A 17,391-nucleotide genomic window follows, 5' to 3' on the forward strand; every position below is an offset into this window, starting at 1 on the left:
TTCTGTGACCAGCCAACGGTCAAAAAGAAGGTTCAGCATCTCATTAGCACCATATCGAGAGAGACAGAGGGAGGGACACGCATGGAGAGAGAAGGAGGGGGATTCTTCCAGTTGTTTTTTCTACCAGTGGAGAGAAAGTGAGAGGGTGATAGTCAAAGAGCTAAACAGCCTGATAGGGAGTGAAGCCAGTGAGTCAAAGAAGCAAAGGATGGGGTTAAAGTAGGGAACAGAGGAGCAAAAGGGGAAGAAGAGTTCATGACTGTGAACTAAAATATCGCAGCTGACAGGAGAGGAGAGCAAGAAAGGTAAGTTTCTTCCTCCTCTTTGTTTGCCCTGAAGCCAATTAGCAGCGGAGTGATCACCATGAAAAAGGCTCTGATTTGGTAAATTTTTTCCATGCATTGTCTCGGTGTCTCACGCCCACTTTTAGATCAACAACGTGTGTGTGTAACTTTAAGTGCCAAGGGAAAATTAGGTCAGTGAGAGAGTAGAGGGAAACATGTGTTAGAGGAGGAGAGGCACACTGGGAGAGGGGAGACGGACAGAGAAATGGAGAGAAACCTCTCGGCCCTTGATCTACAGTAACAAGTGGTCACTTGAGTAATCACTGGTCATTCAGAGAGAAATGTAAGTGCTCCCAGGCATGACTGCTCTGTTGCCACTTCTTGCCTCTTTTTAATGCTTGTGGATGGATTTTCTTTTGTTAGCATCAAAATACTTTTATATGAATGCCTCTGTGAGATCAAATGAGTGGATAAGCTGTTCCTTTCCTTTGCGTGGATAACAGAATCAGACAATGTTGAAAAAGTGAAATTTAAGCTGAGCCATCAGGGACTCCCTTCCATGTTTTGACTTGCAGGAGCTCATAGCAACTGAAAAAAATAATGAATAACATGATATATATATATACGCATTTACACCAGTAAGCTGAGGGAAAGAAAGTCCTAGATGAGCCTGACTCTCCGTCATGCTCAGTCTTGTGATGAGGTGTGGTTAGTCACTTTCATATTACTCAGCCAGCAATGTGTCAATGTGTTACCGAGACAGAAATAGGCCCTAATGTGACTGCGTCCTTTGCGTGTTTGTGCATGCATCTCTCTTCTTTTGTTCAATCTTCCTCCAATATATATGCTCCACTTGGGCTTTGCTTTACAAGCTGTGCAAAAATGTCCGGACAGTTGAATTCCTTTTAAATCCTGTCTACCCATTGGTATGCCAAATCAGAAATCTTGCTCTTGAGGTTATGATCTCCGAATCGAATGGCAGGAGGAGTCAGAGTGGGCGACAGTTGGTTCTAATAGGCCTTGTAGTAGTCAGAGCAAAGGGAAATATGACCTTTCCATGCTGTTTATTTTGGGAAGGCAACAGGAAGAATGTTGGAGCAGCTGTTCTATTCCTACTGGCAGATCCCACCCCTGTGAATTCCAGTCTGCCACTGCATGACACTCCCCTTACCGAGGCAGGGGGCTTCTTGGATGTATCCAAGTGCTGTACAGTGTAAATAACACCTCGTCAGAATCATCAAAGTTGTTATGGCAATAAGCTCTGCAACACACACACACACACACACGCACTGTAAGGTTTCAGCCGCCAATTATTTCCTATCAGACTTGCCTGCCATGCAGGGGGAACTGCTTTCTTTATGAGGAAGTCAGCCTGCTGTAACTGCACATTACACCGTGTAGACATCCAACCTGTTGCGTGATTATCAATGTCACCTGTCTGCCAATAAAAGCTCACTTTCCTTGCTCGTTATGCATCTTAACCAGTCGAGCAACTCCCTCGTACAACACAAACAGCTTTCTTTTGCTTTCTGAGACAGACACGTACCCTACAATGGCGAGCCTTCCCAAAGAGCCGCCGGAGGACTCCAAGAAACAGAGCTTCTGGATGGTGAGGATTATATTTATGATTGAATCTTACAACACTACGATACAAGGTATAGCTAGTTAATCCAAATCACTGCTCAAGTGTGTTTGTGAATGTACATACTTGAGTTCTGCAGGCTTGTTATTCTTACGTATCATTACCATTCCTCCTCTCAGCCGGGGAATTATGTGCGTACAGTGCACCGAACTGAACAGTCCTTCCAGGCCTGCAACGACGTTGTGGCCTGTTTCATGGAGAGAGCAAATGTAGAAAAACATTACGCACAGCAACTCAGCCAGTGGAGCAGCAAGTGGAAGTCCATAGTGGATTCTAGTAAGTATGAGAAATTGCAGACAGCTAGCCTGAAAACAGATAACATGCATTCTCAGGTCTTTTTGAACATCTCAGCCAACATCAGGTTAAAATTACCTCTTGATATTTCTTAAATTGCTGCATCTGTGCTTGTTTGAAACTTTCAAAATGGGGGCTCATTATTTCTCTATTGGTTCCATGACCTCTGTGCTCTGTGTTATTTCATTCCTCAGTCTGCCTTTTTTCTCCCTTCACAGGACCACTTTATGGCTCCCTCATGAGGGCATGGCAATGTTTCTTCACCTCCACCGAGCGTTTGTCCGCCATCCACTCATCCATCTCCCAGTCGCTCATGGTGGAGGAAAGCGGCCGCGTGAAAACCTGGCAGAAGGAGACCTTTCCAAAGAAAATCTTTTGTGGGTTCAGGGAGAGCCACACCAACAACACAAGTTTTACTCGTGCGCAGAAACCCTGGTCCAAAAAGCTGATAAAGGTGTGTGTGTGTGTGTGTGCGACATGCTTGTGATGGAGGTCAGAAGTAGCAATGATAGGTTGACTGAAAACCTTATCTCCACCATTTAGTCGACTTGGTAACTTTTTTTTGCATTTCATGGGCTTTATTAGTAAATGGATTTACCAGAGGGTGGGCACTACACTGTCACAGCGATGCCGACACGTTAGCAACTCTAACCACCATGTTGGCGCTCTGGTGGCTATGAGCCAGCTACAGTGGAGCGCGCTCTCATGCACTAAAGAGAGCGGCCTTACATGCACTAAAAAGCAGGTAAAACCAGCCCAGCTATGTCAAGAAAGCGCAGGGACACCACCACAAACCCCCTGTAAGTTTAGCTTACCAACTTCATGGAATGTATTCTCCAAAAAGGGCCACCTATTCCTTAAAAGTTATGCATATACTTTTTCTATAATTATTTAAAGCACTGCTTGTAAGTTGAACGGAAATTAACGTAAAATCAAAGGGAAAACTGTCACCTTTTATGTGGATGTCCAATCAGTATTGATGGTCTGTAGTTGATTGCTGTTCCTACATGTACGAGAATGCATTGCGTGCAAGCGGTTATTTTGATATGTCTGATAAATAAACAAAATTAACCCTAAAAACGTAATTACGAAATATTCTTACCCCTAAACTGAGAAATACAACTGTACACCTTCTTAATTAATGTCCCTCTTGTAGACTGAACTAAGAAAGGCTTAATTGCTTTGTTAACTCATTGTAAAACAGTTTTCATTCAAACTGGAAAGAAACATATTACATCTCTCAGATCACAGTTAGACACACTGTGTCACTAAATTTGTTAATACGAATCAAAAAAATAGGTTATTACATGCTAATTAGTGAGCTTTAGATGTGCTGATTGGCAGATTTCTTTTTTTTTTACCTTTGAACATAGCCACGCAAGCTGTTTTCCAGGCTAGCATAGCTAGCTAACCATCCCCTAACCATAGCTTCATGTTTAACTCTCGACAAGAAGGCAAATCAGTAAATTTCCTTTAAGTAAATAATATACATGTGTCTGAATGTGTATTCAACAGCTGGAGAAGGTCCGCGTTGCATATCATAAGTCCTGTCAAAGGGAGCAGACAGCCCTCGACAAAGAAAAACAAGCAAACGAAAACTCTGAGATGAGTCCAGAGAAAAAGCAGAAAAACACAGAGGCCAGAGAGAAGGTCACAGAAGAGAAAGAAAAGGTGAGAAGGGATGTTAACACACTGCACCACTGCACTCCAAGTCATGCATGTTGAATAAAGGCTTAATTCACAGCACATTTAAATTCCCAATTACTGATTCATGACATGCCACAAAGTTAAACATGTTGCATTCCAAGAAGGACTTGTTGGCCTGCTGCAGCTGGTAATGCACTTTCTACTTTAAACACAAGCCCCAGCCTTAGGTTTCTGTTCCAAGCATTTTCCTTGTATGGAGATTTGTTATTGTTACACTTCTCTGTGTTTATGGAGCCCAACATGGGAACAGAAAAGAGCACCAGATGATTTATACATTTTAGATTGTCTTCCATTCAAGAATCAAGTACATGTTCTACTTTTCCTCATAAAGTTGTTCTTGTGCACTGCTTGCAGATCAGAGACCGCTATGAGAAACTGCTGGAGGAAGTGACGTCCTACACACCTCGCTACATGGAGGAGATGGAAGCCATCTTTGAAGAGTCGCAGGAGGAGGAGAGGAAGAGGATCAGCTTTCTGAAGCAGGCCTTCCTCTCCATTCACAGACATCTTGACATCACCAACAATGAGAGGTGAGCAGCCATCAGGTGACAGTGTGTAAGTAAATTGTTTGTTAGGGGCTAGTGCAGAGTGTCTATATATTTATCGTGTCCTTGTGTCAGTGTGAAGGCGGTGTACGGTGAGCTCCACCACACTCTGATGTCCATCAATGAGCAAGATGATCTTAAATGGTGGAAGAACAACCACGGTCCTGGCATGCCCACCGACTGGCCAAAGATTGATGTATGTTACAATGCTGAACTCAAACACATGGAGGATAAAAATGCATGCACTATCAGGGCAACCAGATTAGAAATAAACAATTCAATGATAAGTAAATGCAGTATTTGGCAGAACCAAAGACTTTGCCTTTTTCCAATGGTACATCAGAGACATCATGAACTAAATGTGGACATATCTTCTACAATGTATATTGTTGATGGTGTAAACCTTCTTGTGTTGTTGTTTTTCTTGTGCTTACCTCAGTTAAAGAGATGCATTTAATCACCATATAAACAAGATATTTTCCTATTTTTGTGTGAATATTTGCATGATCTTGCAATGCAATCATTATAGCAGTTTTATTTGACCAAAGTGTTGCTACATTTGAAACCTAAACTTGTATCTTTCTCAACAGGAATGGGTCCCACCAATTAAAAAGCTAGATAGAAAGAAGAGAGACAAGATGAAAAAAAAAGAGAATCGGCCGTAAGTAATACAGGGTAGCTTTTTCAATATATAACAAAATACATTTTATTTCAATTCATATTTGTGTAAATGTGATTGTTCAAACTTCCATGTCTTCTCCTGTTAGTGTGATGATTGGGGGTGTGAAGGTGCGAGCTATGTATGACTACGTGGGAGAGGAGGGTGATGAGCTGTCCTTTAAAGCAGGTGACACCTAAAGTGTGATGTGACGGCACTCAAATATATCAGACAGTAGTGTTATTCTCAATGTTTTAAAGCTATAATAGGATTTTTATACTGAATTGCAACCATTGTATCAGTTTAAATTTGAGTGTGAACACAATAAATGCATCCCATCCCTCTTAATTGATGGCAGGCTGGTAAAATTACATGCGCTGTTTGCTGTTCACTAATTTTATATTACATGATATCTGGGTTGTGATTCTGCCATTAAATCATGCTTTCATCGAAGGGGCATGCACAAACATCTATCTGCATTTGTAGAGAAGCCAATAGGAAAACCCTCGCTGAAATGACCTGCAAATGGGCAAAGTCTTCCATCTCTGGCTAGATTTTCTGAAACCTGAAAACAAAGCAAAGAGGAGGTGCCAAAGTCTAGTTTTCTCTCAGACCACTGGAATTACATTGTGCCTAAAGGTTGTTGAATTTTTGCCGTAAGACACCAGAAGCTGAGGTGAGCCAAGCAAACTGCACAGCTAATCAAATTAAATAAAAACACACTCTCTAAAATAGTATTTTTCAAACTAACATATATTATATTATTCCTAAATCATCAAAATAATATAGGAAAATTGCACATGCTTTGTATATTTGAAAAAAATTGGGTAACATTTTAGGAATTGGTGCATGTAATAAATGTTAATTTAAGATAATAGGTAATAATGCCCTAACTAGTCCTTATAAGATGCTTATTAACATGCTCGTAATATGTTTGACTTGTTTGTGGCTATATTTTATAGAACGTTCTCGTTTTGGCTGTATTTGGATAAAAATGTACATGAAAATGATGGAATGTAAAAAAAGTTCAAAGAGCTATCTTAAAGTGTGTTTTTGTGCTCCACCACTAAAACATTGTATTTATATGTAATTCTTCATTCAAATTTGACAAATTTTGATATGAAGTGTTACTGAAATTTAGAGCAAATACCAAGTTTTATTAATAGAAACAACATCTTGTGGCATTTCTGCAATGGCTTAAACATGCATTGTGCTGCTAGAGTTGAATGTTACAGCCAAAGTGTCAAATAATAACAACAGTTAGAGAGCTCACATAATGTTGGTTGGTAGAACTTTAAAGTCAATGTAAAGAAAAAAATTACAACTCTGCGTCTCATGAAACACATCATTTGCTATTTATTAAACACAAACATTGATCAACAGACTTCTATTTTCTTTGATCCCAGGTGAAGTGTTCCTGAAGGTCGAGGAGGAGGATGACCAGGGTTGGTGTCGAGGAGTCCTGACTGGAGGGAAAGAGGGCTTCTACCCAGCAAATTACGTTGAAGTTGCAGAGTGACGTCAAACTGTCAAATAGACTTTGTCCTAAACTTATTTCTTACAAAGAGTTAGTTTACAAATCTTCCAAAACTAACAACTACTGTTATATAATATAGTTTGTAACACAGATAGAATCTGTTTCCAGCCACTTTGAAATGCAAAATTTGTTAAGGCCTTAATATTCTTACCTACTTTGGTTTGAATGCTTCTGCAATATGAAATAACTTCTAGACTAAATGTACTGTTTGTGCAGGAGCTATATGAGTATATGCGCGAGTGTTTGCATGCATGTGTTCACGTTAAGACGAAACAAAAAAGAACAAGAGAGGATATTTATTTACTGCCGTCGTGTCTGAGTCTTTAGGTCATTCAAATGAAAACTCAGGCACAAGTAACAATGATGGGAGCACACAAGGTTAATGTTTATTTAAGTATTATGTAAAGGCACATAGAAATAACTTTGACTGAGGGAACTGATTTTCAAAATAAAAGTGTAATTGTTTTGCCTCTAATATATTGTGTTGACAGTGCTTCTGTTGCCATGATAGCTGTGTGCGTGTATGCATGCGTAATCCTTTATTAGTCCCGCAGCGGGGAAATTTGCAATGACTAATGGATGGCTATGTTGCTCAGTTGGTTGGTCCACCACTTTGGTAAAGATTGAAATATCTCAACAATCAAATGGATTTTGAAAAGTAATTCATGGTGCACCGAGGATGAACCCTAATGACTCTAGTGATCCTAGTAACTATGACTTTTCATCGAGTCCACCAGCAGGTTAAAGTTAGTTAGCACATGTTAGCATGCTAACATGTGCTAACTAAGATGATGGACATAGTAAACATTGTACAGGCTAAAATAGCCGTAGCAGCTTATTAGCATTGGTCCTGGGTGAATGCGATGATGTTGCATTTGGCTCAAAGCTGTGCTGTACCTATAACTATATCATGGTTGTAGACTTATTCTTGTCGAATTTTCATGTTTTAAGACAAACAACACAAAGGGTAAAAGAACAGATTAAAAAACTAAAACATACATGTGCCACCATTTTTTCAAATACATTTAAAATGTTTCAATTGTATATGATATGTTTTTTTATTATGATTTATTTTGTGATAAGGGAATGTTTTGTAAATAAAGATACATTTAATTTCATGAATCAAACCAAGGATTAATAAAATACTGAATTACACTAAACAAAAACAACAAAGACAAAAGTAATTGGTTCAAAGTATGCTCTTTAGTAATTTATTTCTTCTGTGATCAAGCTTTATAGATTGGGATTAGCATTGATAAAATAAATAACATGACATTATATTACATTACAGATGCTATTAACTTAATAATATAATGACATTATAGCATGTCATTGTAAACTTTATTTCATTAGCAAGGTCTATGTACATCAAATATGTTTACAGTATAGTCTGTGTAGGATATTCATTTACTTTGAAAGGCATGTTAAACATCTTGACCTTAAACATATTATTGTCCGGTTTCACAATTCAGCTTCTAATATTCCGCTCATTTAAACTTACATTCTTGAAATGTTTAACTAGAGTTAGGCAATAGACAATGAATATCGGACTAACCACCCAACCTCACTGCTTTGTTCGCACACTACTCTATAGCACCACAGCAGGTTCTTGAGGACAGAAACTTGTTGGACAAGATGTCTGAGACACTACTGTGAATGACGAGACGTCACACAGTTGTTGAAACATTTGAGAGAGCTGAGAAGGTTTCATGTTGAGGGTTCTACTGTACTGACAGCATTCAAAGGACTCTGCATGTGTAAGTATGTCTTAGATATGCTTGTTTTTTAGAGGATGTGTTCCTTTTATATTGCAGATACAATAGATAAATGTTGGCTGAATTGTGTGGATTAAGTTCCTTTTATTGGAGTGCTTCTTATTACAGGCGTGTCGACATCTTAAAAACGGAGTGTCACATGATCCCCAGAGACAAATTTTATTGTAATTACTTTGGAGTGTAAGTCATTTTTTTATGTTTTACAGACGTTAACATATCCTCTTTCATGTGTTATAAGGTGTGTTGTTTTGTTACATAATGTCCTCTCTCTCACAGGCAGGTAGACTCACAATGGAGTTTGCTTGTGGTTTTGTTTATGTGCCGCCATCAGTGACTCAGAAGGATGGCCAACGTCCTAATGTCATCCAGCGCTCAGGTGTGATCCCTTTCAAACACTTATTCTTGTTTAAAGGAGCTTCATTTAACATTCTGAACATTAATATCTGTGTAAATATTCAGTGGAGTAATGTACCTGAGCAGAGAGAAGTTCCTTTCCTTGTGTGTGTTGTTTTTCCGAGCTTCTCCTTGCTTTGTTGACATAGCTTGGCCTGCCACGCGTGCTTTAAGTGCCTTTTTAATGCACGTGAGCGTGACCCACTGGTTAGCGCCCATAATTGCACTGCTTTCATCCGGCGGTTACAGCTGATAACGTTGTCCCCAAATGCAGACAACCAGCAGCAGTTAGGTGATTTTAACAGTAGATAATAAACTTACAGCGTATAGTCCAAACTGAAGTAATCGAGAATCCAGAGGTTAACAGGAATGGGGCAGGAAAAAGATGCATTTAGGTAGAGATTCATGTTCAGGTAGAAGAGGCTGGAAGCAACATTGACAAACTTTAGAAAAGGGGCTAGTATATATGTAGACACGTGAGCAGGGAAATGTGGGAGTCAATACCGAGGGCATCTGGTGGACAGGTGGAGAATGGCAATGACTGCAAAGCTTCATGGAAAAGCATGGGCCTGGGGAAGTAGGCAAACTATAGAGGCAGCTGTCGTGACAGTCAGTCTTAGATTCAAAAAGCTTCTTTGTTGACTCACCAGTTTGAAGAAATCCACTAAAGAGACACAAAGCTTTCATTGTGCAGCCACTATATCTGAAACGGTCACGTCACCAGCTGTCAGGTCCATTCTCTGCAGGATGGCAAAAGAGGTTCTGGGAAATAAAGGAAGTCAGAAGTATAAGTTAAGAGAAAGATTAAAGGAGTAAATTCCAATACTTATTATTAAAAACTACTGATTTCTAAAAGTAAATGCCGACTCAGTTCAGCAGAGCTTTCTGAGTTGTTTAAGTACCATTATGCATTATGTAATGTGACACACACAACCTATCCTGTCTATCTTAGAGGACAGAATCCTTTCAGATACTCAGCTTTTATCACTAAAACCCATCTGCCACCTGAGTCACATTTATTCACCGCATAAAGGTCATCGCTGCACCAGTTGTTTAATCTGTGCTCCCATTTCTCTTGGAAGAAACTGTTCTCAAATGAACAGCCACTGTATACTTATTTTGTATTTCTTTGCTTTTTAGCTCTTCTTCCTCGTGTTAACCGGATTCGTCCTCGCAATCCTCCCCCTCCTCCTCCAACAAACTCTGCAGAAGCCAACTCACTAAAGTCACCCCAATCTCACCCAAAGGTCATTGAACAGCTGGAAAGGAGCAAGGAAGTGAAGAAGGCTGTGAACCCCACTCCCTTTTATGAAAATGCTGAATTTCAAAATAAAGTGGGGGAAGCTTCTTCCCGCAGAATAACTCCTCAGCAGTCACCTCCTCGAAAAACAGGTATTGTGAATGTAGCAATATTAATGTACATGTATGGCTGAACAAGATCAGTTAATATATTATGGTATTATTTTAAAAACCTTAGATGCAATTGATATCCTTAATGAGTATTTTAGTGTTATCATTTAAGCCGCACTCAACTGAAGGCTACCAAACAAGTGTAAGAATCTAAACAAATTAAATAAAAGAGGCTTTATTTTATCTGAAAGTTTGGTTCTCTTTGTTTGAAACAGTAAGCTGTATTGGATTGGCACATCCCAAGAGAGGGGAGAATTTGGGTGAACTAGCCCTTTAGGACTATAAGGACTTGATTAATAGTCGGATATTGAGCTGCTGGTGGTAACGCACTGTGATTTGTGGTCCACTGCTCCTATGAATTCCAATGATCTGCAGCAAATGAGTGACAGTTTATATTATTTGGGTGAATCATTCCTTTAACACACTGCTCCTCTCTGCTTCACCAAGCTCTTCTTCCACCACACATGAGATCTTCAGCAAACAGCCAGTCACCTCCTTACAGCCAGCCACTTGTTTCCTCCAACACCAGCAGTCAGACATTTACCTACGACCTCCCGAATGAGCCAGATTTAAAGGTGCGTCCTTGGGACCCGAACTACTCGTACGCCACACCAGAAGGCACAGGGGTGGCGGTGAAGCTGCCAGCTGAAACTATCAAAGGTAAACAGACAACTTTTGTTTCTAATGCATTCTGTTTTTATTTGACAGTATGGAGGAATAAAAACATCATCCCAGTTTTATTCTGTTCTGCTCTCATACCTCAGTCCCACTTCTTCCTCCGAGACCTTCATTCATGAAGTTAATCCCAGAGTACATGTTGCTGTTGCCTGCACCCCACTCATCTACTTCAACATCTCCGAAATCAATCTCAGACACATCACTTGTCCCATCACCTACTAGTAAAGGTAAGTGCAACAGTCTCTGTCATGCTGTCAAAAGAATAACTCTCATCATGAACGTTTTACACCACCAGTGTTTATTTTTAATGCTCTTGTTGTTCCCAACTCAGGATCAGCAGATAAGGGGCCTCTACCTGGGAATCCCAATGTGCTCCTTGTCAGTTTAGGAAAATTACTCTCAGAGGAAAGAGGTCAGTAAAACTTTTGTCATCACCATAAAACCTCCATTATATCCCATTTGTTTTATTTTCAGTCCTATTAGCATATGATGACATTGATGTTTGCATATTTCTAGCACAGACCACAAAAGGAGATCCCACCTCATGCTCTGAATGTGGTGCTGTGCTGGAGTCCTGCTACGTCAATATGGTAATTACATGCTGTATTTCATTCAATCTTTATTCTGAAACTGATAAGTAGCAACTCCATTCGGAGTCATTGATTTTGAATGTGAACAATAACTGTAAATCTCCTTGTAATCACTACTCCGAAACACAGAGCATAACAAGCACAAGCCTCATTTATCATAACATAATGAAACAATGGATAACTTGGGTTTGTTTGATTGATACAGACTGCAGGCAGTGTGGAATCCTTTAATGTCTGTAATGACTTTCAGTAACAGTAATCTTCTCTCCTTATGCTGAACTACAGGTTAATGAGTGTTACTTCTGTCAGCCCTGGGAGCTGACCAGCACTCCCAGTATGCCACAGTGCCACCAGGATGCCCTCTCTTGGCTATACCCTAATGAAAAGCCTGACTGTGCTGCTGACGGTCTGCTGCTCCTCTGCATCGACGTCTCCGGCTCCATGAGCGTCACCTCTGAGGTAAAACCACATGACCTGACACTGATCTGTTTACCGCTGGTATCATTAGGCCATTTGAGACATCTGGGAATCTTTAATACATCCTGTGGTGTTTCAAATGATTAGTCTCTGTTGTTTTAAGGTGATAGAGGGAGGACAGCTTGTCCACAAAACCCGTCTCCAGGTGAGTATTTTATATTTTAACCTTGTATGACTGAAAAAAAACTGGGATTCTTAACATACTGTAGGTTTGCTTAATAATCAACATCTACAAAATGAATATCAAAATGCTGTTTGTGCAAAGATGCTATTACGATGCAGTTGGTGATATGGTATTATTGTGTTCAAACCAGTTTGTTCTGGAAGCCGTGTTACAGTGTGTTCAGAGATTGAGTGAGCAACAACCTGACATGCGAGTGGGACTCATCACCTTCAACAATCAGGTACATAAATAATCATCAGAGGCTTGATCTTCCCAATAGATTTGTATGTACATTTAGCTCTTTTGCTTATTTTTCAGTGAACTATTTCTGTCTCTTAAATTTGTGTCTGACGTATTCTATTGACACATATAGAATGCAAGTGAGCACAAAATGCAAGTTATTACTGCTGCTTTTTTTCATCCCATATAATGTTTGTGTTACCAGGTGACAATGCATGGAAATGAAAATTTGACATCACATTCCCTGAGCGGTTCTGAGTTAACTGATCGCAACTTTCTGAAAAAAACTGCAGCCGGTTTCCCAACTCCACCTCCACTCTCACAGACCAAGGATTACTTACAGAGACAAGTCATGGGGTAAGATTTCATATTTTGATAATATAAATCACCGTATTGCATGTTTTCTGGCAGTTCAGTAAATAAATCATCTTTAAGAAATAACCATATGTTAATCCGTTTTTTTAATACTCAGTGAATTAAATACTTAGAAAGTACTAGGTATTTTGTGAATTCCCAGCCATTACTGACTTTGTTTATATGCTTGCACCAAATAACAGAATAATTGGATTAAGACAATACTTTGATTTAACTACACTGTGGTGGGTAATTAAGCAGAATTCTTATTAATAGAGATTTTCTGTCTTTTTTTCAATCAAATTGACGACATATCACAAAATGTCAATATATGTTTTCATTATGCTATGATTCGATTGAAAGAGTATGCATTCATAAATCATATTGAATTACCTCCCAATTATTGTGTGTTATAAAACTTGAATAACAGATGTCTTTTTTGATTTTTCTCTTGTTGAAAGATTATCTGACGGTGGGTTCACAGCTCTCGGTCCTGCTGCGCTCCTGACGATTACGATAGCCTCCAGACAGCCAGGGTCCAATGTAGGTTTTGTCTTATTCACAAGACCATACAATTGTATTTGTATGTATTAGCCCATGTACTATATTTTACATGTGACCTGTAGTACATGATCCTTTCATAGCACTGCACACTTTAGCTGCACATAGTCAGCAAGACTCATGCATACCATAAAGTGTTGATGACAATATGAAGTTTTGTTTGTTGATCTTAATCAGTATTTCTGACTTCTTAAGCAACCAATTGTCATTTTTCATTTGTCTATTCTCTAAATACAATCCTGACCTGCTATCCCTTTTGATCTCGAAGGTGATTATCTGTACAGATGGAAAGGCCAACACAGGGTTGGGGAATCTGGAGGTAGAGGATGATGACACTCTCCTCTCATCCGCCATCTTCTACCAGGACCTGGGGGATTATGCTGCCAATCAGGGGTTGGTGTTTTAATACATATTACAGTTCATATTGTATTATAGTCAAGTACTGCACTGTTATGAAGATCACACTGAAATGTCCTTCTTTCATTAGTGTGACAGTGTCTGTGCTGTCCATAGAGGGAACAGACTGCAGGCTGGATGAGCTGGGAAGACTCGCTGATCGCACTGGAGGGAAAGTAAGATGTGTTGTGATGAGTGTCAACGTTATTTTTATATTAAGTACCAGTATTTTTTATTTATTACGTATATCACTCATTAGATCTTGTCATCTGTGCGTTTTGTCCCCTAGGTGGTGATAGCAAGTCCCAAAAGTTTGCACACAGAGTTTGAACAGATCATTGAGAACAGGATGATAGCTACACATTGCACAGTCATGTTACTGCTACCCAAATCACTGTAAGATCTGATCTGTATATACCTTAATAGTAATGTTTCAAAGTGGTCTAGTTGCAACATTATATATAACATTATTAAAAAGTATTGACTGATGTTCTCCTTTGGTGCAGGTGTACGAGAGGAGAGAAGGAGGCAGGACACAAAGGGACCAGAGAGGTGGGGAACGTGGCTCCAGATACAGAGATCACCTTCCAGTTTGGAGCCAATGAACATGACAAAGATGGTGAGAAAAAACTGTAACGGCATGTCAACATGACAGACTGGTTAGTTTGGTATGCATGACAATGTCTCACTGCTGACTTAATCTGTAGTAAAGTGCTTGAGTAAATTAATTCAGTCAAAATCCATCACGAGAAATCAACATGTACTTTCTCAGAAACTTTCTCGGTTTACATTTTTTTTTTCTGTGCTTCCCTTCAGTGTCAGCGCCAGCCGCTGGTAGCCGTGTGTTCATTCAGCTGCAGATCAGGTACAGGCAGAGGGAGGGACAGACGATGCTCAGGGTGATCACCGCAGGCCGGGATGTTACTGATGAAAGGTGATAATGATGTTTTCATAATTACAGTACTTCGCTTACTCTGGGGTTTTAAGATTACCTCACATACACACACACCACTGAGCTGTTGCTTAAACATTATTTTCATTATCGTCTGACATCTTTAATCAACTAGGAGTTTTCACCCTGGAGACAACAATTGATTAGATGTATTATTTTACACCAATCTCAATGAACCTTTAAGTAAAGTGTTTGTGAAAATCCAAGGAGACTGGCTGTTGCTGAGATAAAGGGCCTTTTACATCATACTGAAAGGATTGCACCATGTAAATCGCATTTCTCATCCATTCTAACATTTTATCGCACAGTAAATGAACCTCTCAACTGGGTCTATACTGAATGAAGGTCATGCAATTCATCGTCTAAACAGCTACAAAGTGGCCCCTGTGTGTGTTTGCACAGAAATGATAATGGCAAAGCTGAAGCTGTAAATGTTAAGAAGCACTCTTCTGATAAAAGTGTGACCCTCCTGCTCAGCTCGGCGGCCCTGTCCTCTCTCTCCATGGCCATCATTCAGCTCAACTCGTCACAGGCCGGCGCCGCTCTGGCTGTCAGAGGACGCTTCCTTGACGCCAGGAGGGAAGGAGAGGTGCAGAGGAAGCTGATCGAGAGAGCGATGTGAGTAACAGGAGGGATGGAGGAAATTCTGGCTGACAGTAGTTTGTGTGGGCCACATGTAGAATGAGAGCTACTTAATCCTTAGGTCTGACAAATGGATTTAATGAGGGCATATTATTTTTACTCAACAAAAAAACTAGGAAAATGATATTACAAAAGGATAACAAAAATATGAATTTACATTATTGTAAATAATACATTGGATTACAGAAACTGAGAGCAAAACTCAACTTGATGCAAAAGTGACATTAAAATGTCAACTAAAGAGCAAATGCTAAATACATCAGATTTTTCTGATGAACTGTTGATTAATAATATTCAAGATCAAACTGGTAAATATTGTTTTTTCTAATTCAAGGGCTCATAAGCAATGACCCTCATTTTTGGTTCATTCATTCAAATGGATCATTTTGAGTTTAAGCTTGTTTTTAAGGCTTTCATTTTCTTTTTTATTCCTTTTGATAAACTTGATTTTATTATAGAAATTACAGTATGTGTCTGGACGCATGCTGTTTGTTTATTAAATGTACTTCTTAGGCCAGATACTGTACTGTACAAAGTGAGTCTGCCTCTGTTTGCAGAGAGTATAATCACAGTGCAGAGGACCATCAAACATACCAAGAATGGATTAAAACCATGGAGCCAATATACAGCAACCAACATAACTACACAAGGGTGAGTTTTTACCATATTTTAATCAGCTTCAGTGTCTAACATTGGTTAAAAACACAACACTAAACTCTTTTGGTTTGTTTTTTACAGAGAAAATCTGTCGATTCAGACTTAGAGGTAACTCATGTTGTGTTCTTTATAAATTATACTGTTTAGTAATTAAATTCTTTGCACGTTTTACTGACCATTCCTCCTCCCACCAGTCTCTAACAGACGCTGGTGCAGCGCTGCTCTACACTATGAAGCACAGCAACAGGAAGACCATCGTACTGAAGAATAAACATAAACTTTAACCAACTGTCAGCCTTCAGATTTCATCTAGTTGGAAGCAACTCAAGTCCTGAATGACAAGGACAAACACTGCTGTTTGATTTTTATTATCTGGCTGAATAAATATCCCTCAAATATTTCACAATGTAAATAATGCATTACAGGTTATATAAAAAAAACATGGTTATCTGTATCATAAAGAAGTAAGACTTTGTATGAGTTATTTCAGTGTGTTACATCAAATCTGCTGAGGGAGTATTGTATTTGACACTGTGGCAGAGTTTACACTGACCAAAACAGACAGGAAAAAACCTGACTCAGAAACACCTTCATGCAGCTAACACCTAGTTCTTTTTGGGTCATCAAAACACATCTCACAACATATATAAACTTCCAACAAAACAGTTATTATAGTTCAGAATATGATTATGTAATTGTGTTTTAATACGTGCAACTTGATTGCAGCAAACTTGACAAAGCAGCAAAAAATACAAACATACAACAGCAGCTAAGTATTATTATTTACTTTATATATGAAAACATAAAGTATATGCACTGAACGTTGTTCAGAAGATGCATCAATACATAATTAAGTGGCGGCAGGTTCCAAGAGAGCAAATGCAATCTCCATCAATACCCAGACTGATGCTGAACAGCCGACTGTGCCTCTGTCTCTGTGGAGATCTGTGACCGTCTCACCGCCGTGTCTTTGGACACAACCAGTGTTTGCTAAAAACAGGCTCTTAAGCAGATGCTGTCCCTTTTTCAACCTCTAGTTTGGTAAAGAGCAGCTCAGCCAGGAAGAGGTTCACCAGGCGACGCACGGAGACCCAAATCACAGGGAGCGACACTTGTAGGTGTTGTGGGTGGCATCCACCGCTGTCTGGAGAACAGGTGAAAGGCCTGTTATTATTGGTGCCATTATCGCTCCTGGCTTTTGTTTGGAATCTTAACAAAGGGAAAGTTGGAAAAAGGGACCCACAACTGCTGAAATTGTTATTACATATTTCGGACAGATCATTTCCCTTTTAAATCTAGCTTAAATTTCATGTGTGTTCGGAATTCTTCTTGAAGTATAAAATCAACAAAATGTCGTTAAGATCACACAGAATTTAATGATGATCATTTTCTCTGCCCCGAATGATTATGGATCCCCCGTTTTTAAATGGGATGTA

General features: G+C 39.4%; 2 protein-coding genes across 3 annotated transcripts; both read left to right on the top strand.

Annotated features, from left to right (window-relative positions):
• Nucleotides 1-234: 234 nt before the first annotated feature.
• Nucleotides 235-7,321, top strand: LOC129091615 (protein kinase C and casein kinase substrate in neurons protein 3-like). Of its 2 annotated transcripts, none has more exons than XM_054599304.1 (10): nucleotides 235-305; nucleotides 1,823-1,893; nucleotides 2,046-2,202; nucleotides 2,439-2,674; nucleotides 3,736-3,891; nucleotides 4,282-4,457; nucleotides 4,548-4,668; nucleotides 5,063-5,133; nucleotides 5,240-5,319; nucleotides 6,537-7,321. In XM_054599304.1, the coding sequence occupies exons 2-10, from the start codon at nucleotides 1,837-1,839 to the stop codon at nucleotides 6,647-6,649; spliced, it is 1,167 nt and encodes a 388-aa protein (XP_054455279.1). In that variant the 5' UTR covers nucleotides 235-305; nucleotides 1,823-1,836; the 3' UTR covers nucleotides 6,650-7,321. The 2 variants fall into 2 exon arrangements, with proteins under 2 accessions (XP_054455279.1, XP_054455278.1); XM_054599303.1 differs by lacking the exon at nucleotides 235-305 and adding an exon at nucleotides 532-627.
• A 1,412-nt stretch (nucleotides 7,322-8,733) lies between these two features.
• Nucleotides 8,734-16,239, top strand: LOC129091803 (circularly permutated Ras protein 1-like). The gene is made up of 20 exons (XM_054599498.1): nucleotides 8,734-8,818; nucleotides 9,976-10,227; nucleotides 10,693-10,905; nucleotides 10,992-11,150; nucleotides 11,255-11,335; nucleotides 11,440-11,513; nucleotides 11,799-11,972; nucleotides 12,094-12,135; nucleotides 12,305-12,394; nucleotides 12,599-12,750; nucleotides 13,209-13,290; nucleotides 13,577-13,701; nucleotides 13,796-13,880; nucleotides 13,994-14,100; nucleotides 14,211-14,323; nucleotides 14,521-14,638; nucleotides 15,134-15,274; nucleotides 15,856-15,949; nucleotides 16,037-16,063; nucleotides 16,150-16,239. The coding sequence occupies exons 1-20, from the start codon at nucleotides 8,734-8,736 to the stop codon at nucleotides 16,237-16,239; spliced, it is 2,304 nt and encodes a 767-aa protein (XP_054455473.1).
• The last annotated feature ends 1,152 nt before the right edge of the window (nucleotides 16,240-17,391 follow it).

The sequence above is a fragment of the Anoplopoma fimbria genome, chromosome 5 (genome assembly GCF_027596085.1).
Source record: "Anoplopoma fimbria isolate UVic2021 breed Golden Eagle Sablefish chromosome 5, Afim_UVic_2022, whole genome shotgun sequence".
In the NCBI taxonomy this organism is placed as follows: Eukaryota; Metazoa; Chordata; class Actinopteri; order Perciformes; family Anoplopomatidae; genus Anoplopoma; species Anoplopoma fimbria.

Excerpts from the sequence above, each read along its gene's own strand:
- LOC129091803 (XM_054599498.1), top strand. The coding sequence starts at position 8,734 with ATGGAGTTTGCTTGTGGTTTTGTTTATGTGCCGCCATCAGTGACTCAG. Across the intron at positions 14,639-15,133 it reads CGGGATGTTACTGATGAAAG|CTCGGCGGCCCTGTCCTCTC; the intron begins GTGATAATGATG and ends CCTCCTGCTCAG. Across the intron at positions 16,064-16,149 it reads CTGTCGATTCAGACTTAGAG|TCTCTAACAGACGCTGGTGC; the intron begins GTAACTCATGTT and ends TCCTCCCACCAG.
- LOC129091615 (XM_054599304.1), top strand. The coding sequence starts at position 1,837 with ATGGCGAGCCTTCCCAAAGAGCCGCCGGAGGACTCCAAGAAACAGAGC. Across the intron at positions 2,675-3,735 it reads GGTCCAAAAAGCTGATAAAG|CTGGAGAAGGTCCGCGTTGC; the intron begins GTGTGTGTGTGT and ends TGTATTCAACAG. Across the intron at positions 3,892-4,281 it reads TCACAGAAGAGAAAGAAAAG|ATCAGAGACCGCTATGAGAA; the intron begins GTGAGAAGGGAT and ends CACTGCTTGCAG.